This window comes from Hyposmocoma kahamanoa, unplaced genomic scaffold (assembly GCF_003589595.1).
Source record: "Hyposmocoma kahamanoa isolate Upper Pololo Valley unplaced genomic scaffold, ASM358959v1 220, whole genome shotgun sequence".
NCBI lineage: Eukaryota > Metazoa > Arthropoda > Insecta > Lepidoptera > Cosmopterigidae > Hyposmocoma > Hyposmocoma kahamanoa.
This window is the reverse complement of record NW_020653740.1, coordinates 4,150,698-4,163,364: the sequence shown is the minus strand read 5'-3', so window position 1 is coordinate 4,163,364 and position 12,667 is coordinate 4,150,698. Positions and strand designations below refer to the sequence as shown.

At 33.1% G+C, this 12,667-nt stretch overlaps 1 protein-coding gene across 3 annotated transcripts in view; it reads left to right on the top strand.

The window, feature by feature from the left end:
• Positions 1 to 390: 390 nt before the first annotated feature.
• The window catches only part of LOC113227944 (transmembrane protein 184B), a 31,767-nt gene continuing 19,490 nt past the window's right edge, over positions 391 to 12,667 (top strand). For 2 of the 3 annotated variants that reach the window (XR_003310245.1, XM_026461055.1), the window contains exon 1: positions 7,426 to 7,588. Coding sequence is in view for 2 of the 3 variants with exons in the window: in XM_026461055.1 (XP_026316840.1) it covers positions 7,427 to 7,588 (162 nt within the window). In the remaining variant the exon portion in view is untranslated. Of the gene's footprint in view, positions 398 to 7,425; positions 7,589 to 12,667 lie in introns of those variants that run through there. The other variant, XM_026461054.1, reaches the window with a different exon arrangement.

Here is a 12,667-nt window from a genome sequence, read left to right as displayed (position 1 = left end):
AATTCAATGGTATTGTGTGCGCAGTGGAACAAACAATATGTGTGAAGTGTTGATTACGAGTGACATCTGTTAACAAAAGGAAAACATTAGCTTAGAAGACGTTCGTGGTCCTAATTACAGGTAAACCTTATTCATAAGAAATTAATGAATCATAATATTTGTTCTAAGCATATGGAACGACTGTTTTGGGGGAATGTCAATAGCCCTTCACTGGTGGTAATAGTCTTGCTTCTCACAGGTGCCCCAAACAAGAAAATGTCAAGACGTGTGACCTCCAATTAACTGGCGCCTTTCTTGTTTTGGTGTTTTAAGGCCTTCATTCGACCAATATCCTGTTCGTTGTGATATGTTCTTAGTACGCCTAGCCGTAGTTTCGCAACATTGCCCCAATTAACATGTAGGTGAAATGAAATGGTGATTGAACATCTTAACTACTTGCCAACATCATTAGAGGCTATCATCATTTTAATATCGGTAATATTTGTCGTGTTTATTGATTTTTGTGCCTTTTTTGAAAAGGTTGAAAAATTACAGAGTGATACTGCAATAGTGTGCTTGTTTTTAAAATTTCTCGAAATTTTAAGTCTTATGCTACCATACAATATAAAATTTCGTAAAATAAATAAACTATAAATGCTTCTTATTTCACAATTTTGTAGAAATTGTCTATAATTATATTTAGAAAAAACTATTTAGAAATGTGACATACTTATACATAATCTAAAAAAAAAAATTGCAGTAATGATCTTGAATCTACCTTAATCATAAAATATAATATTAAGAAATAAGCAGGTCAATTGATACATAAAGCTACCTTATACATAGATTGCGTTTTGTCATTATTCAATAAACAATTTTCACTAGAATAAAATGACTAGTATAAATAAAAAATATTTTTTCACTTTTCATGCTCTTAAAGTTCGTGTATATGCTGGGTGTAGGCTGCATAAAATAGGATTTTATGCTCTAGTGCATAAAAGAAAAAACCATCACATTAAATATGTGTAATTGTAATAATTTTATATTCAATTTTAATTAAATAATCATTTATTTGTAATATTGCTGTTTAGTTTCCTCGCAATCGAAGTGAAAAGCAGAGTGTATACCTCGTTCATAAAACCTATTTTACTTGCCTGTGTCTTGGGTGGATATACTCATTTTGGATAAAATGACATGTTTTATGCACTTGTACAATCTACTATTATTTGTACTAGTCATTTTTTATATAATTAGTAATAAAAATTACTAGTACAAATAAAAATATTTTTTATTTGTACGGTAAGTTTTATTCCTAATTAATTATTTCAAAGTTAATTCTGTAGTTAGTAATAATCGTTTAATAGTATCTTATGTTGAAATTTTAATTTTAAAATAAATGCCAGCATATCATTTATGTGTATTAACCTGTCACTCGTCCTAGACACACGGTCTCTCCAACAATCAGGTGTCTCTAACAATTGTATGTGTACCTGTGATGGGCTAAGTATGTTACTCAAAGACTGCCATGACATAGATTTTTCTATTGACAAACTTATTTAAGTCTGGAGACCAATAAGTATCATAATTTTTGTCTCATTAAATGAGATGTCCACCAACAATGATTCAATAATTTGTAAATGTTTATCTTCACATTTACAACAAGAGTCAGGGACCCAATTTTAATTTTCTTGAAACCATTGATCATTGTAATTCCATGGAGATTACATTGCAATTATGATTATATTTGTTATTCTGTTAAGATCCAGTTCCAATGGCGGTTGAGTCTTATTGGAATGGCAGTGATGGCATATTCATTCGTTCAATTACTAATGATTGATGTTGCCTTACTAAAACTACATTGGAAATTATTATTCATATCTTAATTTTTACCTCACTTACTTAACAGCAATTTAGTCTTCAAATTAATATACATAATATTAATACTCTACACCATCGACTCGCCATTGAAGAGCAGACTACCACAAAATTGCAAGGGCAGTTGAACAGTAGGTCAATGGTTAGCTACTGACAAGTCACACTCTTAACTTTTAGTAGAATACCAAACGTACAATATCCTGCCATTGGCACTCTATCGACGAACAACTGAGGTGATTTAAAATTAGCAGACTTGCAGCCTAGTTCAGTTGATGGAGTCTAACACTTGTCATCTGAACTGTCTTAATGAATGGAATGTGACCCTGTAAAGTAATTACTGTATATAGTAAAATATATATACTGTAAAATTAATTGTAATAATAATTTGCTAGACAACCACTCAAAATAACATGATCTCAAACTAAGGAGTTCCCTGTACTATGAATACCAGAACAACACAATTTCAAAACACCCAGACCAGAACCAATTTATGTTAACTAAATTACTCTCACAGGAAATAAAAACTCTAAATTTCCTCTTACAGTGCCCACTGTGCAGTTATGCCACCAAATATTTACATCATTCCTGCCTTTTTATTTTTATTTATATCATTGCCTTCACATTATCAACCTGTCCTACTGCTGGGCACGGATCTACATTCAGTTTCAAGTTATATTGCGGCGGAATGGAATCAAATTTTTGTAACAATATTGTACATAGCGTAATGAACTTTATGGTCAATTGTGTAACGTACAAACTAGATACGAGCCAAAAATCACGTTGCGCGTATAAGCGCGAGAATTCTGCAACTGCCGTGGGTGACGCCTGGCGAAGCCGCGGTAAGTAGCGCGAAGGTAGGCGCAGTGTGGCGCACGTTGCTCGAGCATTCCAGCGACCTCTCGCGCGTCTTCTCACGCATCGAGGTGAAATTGACGCTTCCATTCCATTCCGTTCCGCTGCATATTGAACCTTAAGGGTTTAGCCGATTTAACCCAATGCGGATTAGGGATTTCACAAGTTTTCGGAGGGTTGTGAAGCCTTTTTGGCGTGCATGTTTCATCACGATGTTTTCCTTCACCGAAAACCATGATACATTTCAAATTAAATTTCGCGCATGAATTCCGGCAAACTCGGGGTTGTGAGCCTGTATTCGAGCCCACGCCCCTTGCTTGAAAGGTGTTTTTCATTCATCTTTCACCATAGCATTCAGTACATCCTGCCATTCAAATATTTACAATTGACTTTAAAGAATTAATACAAGTTTTTGGTATTAGAAACTATTCTATAATTACCTAAGTTGAATAACTGGCCTCTTATTCAACTTAGGTAATTTACGCCCTGTAGTCCATTTGTAACAATCTGCAGACAAGATGGTGCTTTATGGTGGGATTTTCTGGGGGATTGTTTCTTGTTTGTTAAGCGCATTGTCTAATATTACAAAAAATTGGAAAAGTTTGCATGTGAATGGATCAATATTCTATTAAAATTATTTCCAATGAAAGGCCACAATGCTCATATTCAGCAATTTGTTGGAAATACCAGTTATGTTTACACAGTTGGTGATAACAATGACGATACAGTCTTACGTATTAGGCGTCTTATTATGTCTTCATCAGCTTACGATTTTTGTTAATAATGTTTGAATCATTGTTCAATTTTGATGTTGATGCAACAAGGAGATGATTAGAACCAATAGTAGTAATTCCTATTTTAAGACCTGGTAAAGTAAGGTATAACAGGCTGGTATCTACAATGTCACCAACGTCGTAGTGTCTATTTTGTGTATGGATTTGGTACAGTAAATGTTTGGGATATTTTACATGTGTTTACGATTTTGATAATCCAACAGCGACATTTTTGTTTTTTGCGTGATAAGAACTTGTGCGTGGGATTTTTAGGAATTTTTATAATACAGTACTGAGAACATCGTTAATGTTATTAATGTTATACTTTTTCTAGTATAGTTTATTTCTGTTGCATTATTTACTATCTAACTACTTAATTACACTTTAGTGTACTTCTTTCATTACTAAAGTGTAATTAAATAGGAAATGAAACTATTTTTCCGGATTTAAATCGCGTATGTTTGTTTTTTCAAACAAACCGACGTTTTCCGTGTCAACCGTGACCATGGGACCTGTAAAGGGCCCGAAACGTCGGTTTGTTTGAAAAGACAAATATACGCGATTTAAAACCCGAAAGATATTTTCATTCCTATGTGTAACAATCGCGAAAACCTAAGAACTCGATATGTAATTAAATAATTTGTTTACTTCATAAGAATTTTAGTAATTGTTTAATTTCTCAGATATTGGATAACATTTTTGTTTTAAAAAAGTGAATCATTTACCGAGACTATTATGATGCTTTAGTTATCTAATATTCTTGAGAAAACAATAAACATAGGTACTCTTGTAAGTTGAAGAGCAGGATCTTGTCCATATAATAATAACGCACACACTCATAACCCCGCACTAGGGAAACCCTGTATTGCGGGTGCCCTGGACACTCACAAAGACAACAACAAATGACATTCAAAGTCACGAAAGAAACAAATGCATTTGTTTGGCCCAAATGTGTTTCCCGGCCCGGGAATTGCACCCGGGAGCTCTGCGTGGCAGACCCGTAGGGCTAGCACCATAGAGCGCGACTAGCGCGAGAGCGAGATAAAGCGCGAGATACTGCTATTCTCGCATAGATATCTCGTGCTTTATGTCGCTCTCGCGCATGTCGCGACTTGTGTGCTAGCCCTACAGCATCATCGTTCGGCACGGTGGCAGTTATGGTAAAAGCAGCGCTCTTCTGTTTATTGCATTAAAGTTAAATAAATATTAATTTACGTTTAAATAAACAGAAATATCGTGCCATTCTGTTCAACCAGGTATAACAGTATATCTGTAGGGCTAGCACGACAAGGTGTCCAACTTGTGCGAGAACGACATAAACCGCGAGATCTATGCGAGAATAGCTGTATCTCGCGCTTTATCTCGCTTTCGCGCTACTCGCGCCCTGTCGAGCTAGTCCTAATGGTATTAAAAAATTGTCCAAAGACTTGTTTTTCTACATAATTATATCATTATTTAAATTTTAGAATAGACTCGTCTTAACATATACCTACCTGAACATGGACTGTTATAAGTTGAATTCTGATGGATAGATATCTATATATATATATATATATATATATAATATATATATATATATGTATGTATGAATACCATTTGGCAATTAATTCAACCTACTAGTTCTTAAATCATAATTGAATGTTTATAACTTTCGGATTTCTTATCAATGTATTTTTGTTTATATTTCTTATATTTTACAGCTGTTTAATCTTTCAAATGAAACTAGAAAGTCTTAAAGGGTATACAATAAAATATCACACCTTTTTGATTATTTCTCTTATGCCACTATAACGTGATTTAGTTTGAACAGGGTAATTCTAGAGATGTTTTCAAATATTTTAATGAATTTCGCGCCCCTCATGAAAGAATGGCATAAGTGGAATGACGTCAAATATGTTTATTGCTCCATTAGATACAGAAAAATATAACCCACATCCCCTCCAATTGGAGATTAGATACAGAGAAATGTAACCTACATCCTCTCCATTATTGGTTATGTTGTTTACATTTGCTGCCTTATTATTAAAAATAAACCATTTAAGATTATGTCAGATTGTTTAGTGGTGGACTGATTAGCTGATGTGGTGGTTGACATGTCAGGTACCTACATATACTGGCCATAGTGAAAAGTGCCATAGTAGAAAGTGTGTTAACTGCATTGAATACTTTAATGGTATTTTTCAGAGGAACCAAATATAATTTCGTACTATGAATTTTAATGATCAATATGCAAGTACTGATATAACCTGTAAAAACAATAACAGCATTACTTTTAATAGGAGTTAGGTTTTGCTTCAAATAATTTGATAATGACTGTGCATTACTATTCAATTTACATAAGAAAAGGTGTATTTATATGTATGTATATGAACATGGAATAGGTGTTTATGTTTTCATAATTCTGTTAGTGGCTTCAGTGCCTAATTGAAAATAATTACATTACATTGAATCACGTCACACGAGTTTCATGGCCTTAAGCGACCTTCTGCCTTTATTTAAGGTGCATGGGCGATGGCGTTGATTTGTCCATAATTTAAGTGTAAATAGTAACGGTAATGAAAATAATTTTAGTTTTCTATAAACAAGAATTACATTGTCTATGAAACAATCTAGACTTATCAACAATGTATTGTGTATAATTTAAATGTATGTCGTAATTTGAATGCCCCTTATTGTTGGATAGAACGCGACTGCAATACTATTCATTAGAACATTTATCTTATCTTCACAGTATATGAAATACTCACTAAGCAAGATAAGCCAGGTGTTAAAAATTGTCCTAAATTGTATAGAATAGCCCTAACTATTTTACTATTTAAAACACAATAAAAATAACAGGAGCCGTTTGTAATGTTACTCCTGGGTCATGATTGTTGTATTTATCAACATTGTTCCCAGCATTCTTGTCTAAGAATAGAAAAGATTACACATTTTTTGCCTCAGATGTGGTCCCATTTAAATTTGAAGAAAATATTCCACCTCCAACGGTGGCAAACTAGGGGATGAAAGACTTTTGAGGTTGGGTTTTTAGTACTTACAGAGTACTGAAAAGTGAGATTATAATATTCGCAGTTCTAGCAATACATATATAAACATACATATTATTTCCAAATCTTTAGGAATATTAGCAATTGTGGGCCAACTTTGCCACCACTCCTACACTAAATAACTTATTCTTATGTATGGGATGTTATAGTATTGGAAAATTCGGTGGATAAGATGAACGCAGCGTTGAACAATCAGACAAATGTAGCAAAACTCTTAGGTAATCTAATGTGTTATTATCTTAAAAGAGAGGTTCAATAAAAACAAAAAACGTCAAAGTATGCTTTCCACGTAAGATATTAAAAATGTATATGAAATTTCATTCTAAATAGATTCACGTTTGTCAACAATCTCGCATGACGGACGAGAATGGATGAAATAATGAGATTCAATATTCAATACAGAAAATTCAATTGTGGAATACTCGTAGGTGGAATATAAAAATACGTAATTATAAATGTGAGAAAATCCATCATTGGATTTCATCATAGCAGCTCTGTATAAGAGGCATATTGAATTGTTATTTATAGTTTGCAATTGGACTGTTATTGTTTTCTTCTCATTGTGCTGGCTAAGGCTGATTGAAAACAATAGTATTATTTAGATATTAGATCTAGGTTGGATGTACATGATATGATAGGCCTAAAGTTGATTCTTTATTTTTATTCTTGTAATACACATTTTGTTTGTAACTTTGGGGATAAATTAATCCCAAGTAGCATGTAGTATTTTTTTATTTCAAGTCTTCAAACTGCCTACAGTCATAGTCATTTGGCTATATTCATTTGCTCGTCTTCGAATTATGAGCCACAACCGCCACTAATTGAAGATGGGTTAGCCCTAGCAATGAAACAGCGATAATAATCCAGTACCTTAATTTTGTTATTTTATGTTGTTACAGAATGACGTCAACAGTGACAGTAAACGTTACGGCGCAGAAGCTAGCCAACGCTATGGAAAACATAATTCATGAGATGTCCGAGCCGGTGTTCCTGCAGACCCGCGCAGCGCAGGTCATTGCGGGCATTTTCGTGTGGAGCGCGCTCTTTATCACTTGTCAACAGGTTAGTACCAGAAACTTGGAATCAAACAGTACCTCTACAATAACTTGACCTTTGTATTCTCTAACGACCGCGACAAATATTTGTAAATTTTGTATAGCAAGCTGTGCAGCGCATCTAGCGGTTACCAGAAGTACTAAAAGTGTTCCAAATGAGTAGATAAATGTATAGATACAAAGAGTGACATAGAGTGGTTAGGACTACGAAATATTAATTACTTGATCAAGTTCCGGATTTCCAGAAGTAGTTATTCTGCATCATAAGATAAAACCACTAACCTAGGAAGCTGAAGTTGGATTTTAAAGTAATTGGTGGCGCCATGTTAAAAAAGTGCTGTAGGTAACTAACTTTGACAAGATCATTGGTTACAAGCAATAGCTTGTTTTAACTAATGCGGGTACTATAGATAGATACTTTTATTATCCTGCAATCCAGTATAAGTATTTCCGGAAATCTTGTTCGAAAAAAGTAATAAATTAACATTTGATGGTTACCCACTTCATATCACTCCTTGTATACATAGATCTACTCATTTGGAACACCATTTTCTGACCATTGATAATCACATTAAAAAAAAAAGTAAATAAAAGTTAGTACAGTATGAACGAATATTGAAATGATAAACAAATATATTCCTATTAATTATAATTTATATACATAGTATATATAATAGACCAACATAAATACTGGGCATAAATACTTATACTGTATTTTTTATTACTTTTTGCAATAGAATGTGTAAATATTTATTGATCCTTCAAAATATGCAGTATTTTATTTCATTTTAACTTATTGCAAGACCAATGGCTGCCTTATAGAGTAAAAACTGAAATGATAATGGGGAGCCAATTTATAGGTCCTCACCGATAGACACACATTATGTTAATGAGCATTAAATTATAAACTATATAACTAGTAAAACGAAAAACAAACCAGTAATAGGACGTTTCACCGATATAGTGTTAAAATAGTTTTATTTGAGATTTAATAATTTTGTCGTCGTGCGTAAGTTGAATTTTCGTTTAGTTTTTAAAGATCTTATTTGTTGTTGTGTCCACCTGTTACATTGTACACTTTTGAGAATGCAATAAATTATTAAGTACTAACTGGTGCCCGCGACTTCGTCTGCGTAGGCTATGTCGTCCGCGTGCTGATTTTGATTCAAACCGAAATCGATCCGATCGGGTAGTTTCGGAATCAGATGGGTTTCTGAGCGAGAAGATGAACCTGATTCCTACTATATCTTTCTAATCTATTAATTAAATCAACTATTGTTCTGATTAGAAATGTCAAAAGTTTTCGATCGGCCTGTTGTGAATCGCAATTACGCCTCGAATCGGAAAAGACCCAGTTTCCGATCGTGAGAGGCAATCAAAATCAAGCTGCTGGTCAGAGTTTTCGGCGTGGAAAGGTAACAAAGAGAGTTGTTACTTTCGAATTTTTGGATTAAGGATAAAGTCATACTCTTAGTCTCGTCACTGTGAATGCAAATAAAAGTAGCTAATAACTAACACACTCATAACGCGCACACACTCACGGCACCCCTCTAGGGAAACCCTGTATCGCGGATGCCATGGACACCCACATAGACAACCATAAATTACACCCAAACTCACGAGACAAATAAATGTAGGCCATACAAATATTTCTCCCGGCTCGGGAATCGAACCTGGGACCCCTATGTGGCAGTTCGGTATGGTGACCGTTCGGCCACGGAGGTAGTAGGTAGGTAGATCTTTGTTGAACATATGTGATTTTGATATTTGTGGCATTGTAAACACAATAACTGGCAAGACCTTGTATCACTGGATTACCAGTAAACTTATATGCAATTAAAAAATTCATTTGTCAGTCAATAAGTATACAAGTGACTGACGTATTTACTTTCTTGCATTAGCGACTATTGTAGTTAGACCATAATTACAATCACATTGCATAGCGTTATGGATGGCGATTCTAAATAGAATATTTTTGCGTTTTATTACTTAAAAAATGTAGAAAGGAATGTCTGTTAATGTATTTTAAGACTAACTCTCTTACAAAATTATTGCTAATTATATACATTCTGTTATGCGATATACTGCTCGGGACGGGGAAATAATTAGCATTGTGAGACGTAACATCGTGGCAAATTTACAAAATGCGAAAACATTATTGCAATTTTTAGAAAATTATTTTCAACCTCAAATACACATCAGCACATTTAACGGAACAAAAAAAATTTGTAATGTTTATATTTAATTAAATTAGAATTAGAGTTAAAGTAGCATTTAATTTAACATCTTCTGTACATCGACTAATCTTATTAATTTTTATTAAAAATAATATAAATTAACAGACATTAACATTAAACAAACGGTATTATTTTAGAATTAGTGACCAAACGGAATCAGCTGATAATTTAATAATTGCAACGGTTTTACATTGATTAAATCAAACTCTAATAAATATATAAAAAATTCAAATAACGTAATTTACAAGAACGCAAAATAAACCTCCACTCGATATAAGCCTGTATTAGTAAGAAATTAAAACAAATCAGTGAAATAAAATAAGTTAATTCAGTAGTAATTTTGCGAATTTGACTAGCGTTCCGTTAAATGGGCCGGTCTGTGTGTTACAAAGAAATATTTGTGTGATGTTAAAAGTGATACGCTGCAATATGCAAAATGAACAGTTTGGTTTTTCTGAATGGTTTTGCATATTTGTGTTTAGACTTTCCTTCTACATCATTATGTTATTATTGTGTTAAGAGCAATGGTCATTTAATTTACGTCAATGTAAAAATATAATTTGTTCGAGCTTATGACATACTTATTTTTCCTTTAAAAATTAGGCCTCAATTGTATTGTATATGATTTTTGCCTTTTCACTAGAGCCACAGAATTAAACCTGAGAATTAATTCGATTGTGGCCCAACGGTTTGCACTGTGGGCTCTAAGGAGAACCCGATAAGACAACTCTAAACGTTTCTAAATTGGTTCTGGTTAGTACAGGCAATTCCCTAATTTGAGACTAGGTTGGTGTGGTTGTATTGCACGTTATTGTTAATCATACCGTTGGTAGTAGAAAACAGTAGAATTCTGACACAATTGTGCAATCACTTGTCTATGTCGTCAGGACCATAATATCACACCCTTGGAGTAAGGTCACATCTGCAAAATTACCAACTTTTGAGGAAAGGTGTTTAAATTAAAGATTCTACTAACGAAATTGTTGACGACTTTTTATGCTTTTGAATTGGAGAGTCATAAAATTTCTCATGTACATAATTCGTTACATGTATGTTTTATATGTAGTTTTATTTTATTTTTACAATTTTCATGTTGTAAAAGGACTTTTGACGTATGATCACATGTGACTCCATTAAACAGTATTACTATTAATTTACTATTAGAAATGAAATGAATCTATTTTTTATTTACCGACTACAAAAAAGGAGCAGGTTTTCAAGTCGATTTTTATTTTTTTATTTATTTATTTAATCATTTATACCAAATACACATTTATTAACGAGGAAAACACTGGCCAGAAAGTACTTCTTATCTCTAACAAAAATGTCTTTCCTGCAGACCTAAATACAGGAGACAATAATTACAATAACGGGTTTACGTGCACAACAAAACAAAAATTATGTAATAAAAAAAAAACAATATCTAGAACATTAAATTATTAAAACTGTATAATTACTTAGATAAATACATATTTCGTACTATAATACCTGCAAGTGCAGGTATATATAATATTAATAATAGTGCTACTTAACTATTTAAGTGCTCATTTTGAAAATTACTAATCATTTACTATCAAGAACATTAATGGGAAGTGCGTATTTGTTTATTTTACGCGATTACTCCGATGTTTGTGAACCGATTTCGATGATTCTGTTTTTGTTGGAAAAGAGGTCCATCAGCAGTAAGTAGTCCCATTCAAATTTGAAGAAAATATTCCACCTTTAAGGACGATAAATGAGGGGATGAAACCAGTTTATTAACCCATCTACTAACAATGTATTAAAATTATTGTTCACTTGCATGGAATACGTATGTAATTTAATGCCTGTAGCGTCGGGCTTGTATAATATAACTTTTTTTTTGCGTTTTCACATTTACTGATCGATTATTACGTGTAGAAAGCGAGAAGTTTGTTAACCCTGCTGCGTGATATTGATCTTTAATCTATTATATTTGTCTATCTATTATAGAGATACCCAAACTTTTTTTCTGGTCGTGGTCTACCATTTTTTTTCTGTTTTTCCGTTTAGTGTAGATCCCCTGCCTTTCTAATATAAATTTTTTTACACATTCTACAATGTCATTTATGTTTGACAGCTGACACACTTAACAAATAGATGTTACGTTTTATAGATTTATTTAAACGAATAACTTGTGTGTTGTGAAATGTTTAAGAATAAGTAATTTACATATCTATTATAAGAAAGTATTATGTATTTACATAGGTAAATAAAGATTATTCCATTTATTGTACACAAAAATCTTGATCATGACCTTTTTTTTTTTTTTTTGACGGGGGGAAATCTTTATGGATACCCCTGAGCCCAGGGAGACTCAGGGGTTATGTGGGGACTCTCCCTGAGACTGACCTGCCTAAATAACACTATTGTGTCATGTATTGATATTATAAAAAAAGTATCCCTATTTTTTTTTCCGCTGACATGGATCCATGGGGGTCAAAATCATCAATGTCTTACAAACCTTTAGTAATAATATTATTTTCTGTATGTAATATGTTACTATTGTATTACTGTTCGACCAACACGTTTTCCTTGAATATTGATAATCTACATAACACGCAAAACTTCGTTTTCCATTGCCGCGTATTCAGATTTAAAATTCAAGGATTTTCCACTTACTCGATACATATAGTCTATAAAAATCAACAGAAGAGACAAGCAAATGTCAAAGGAATCACAATATTTTATTAAGACTGTCTACTAATTTTTTAATATTTCTGCATGCTTAGAAAGTACACTCATTATCGAGTTCTTAGATTTTCGTAATTATGGGAGTGGTTACATACGACGACATTTAGCAGCGATGCAAACGAGAGTTCGTAAAACGC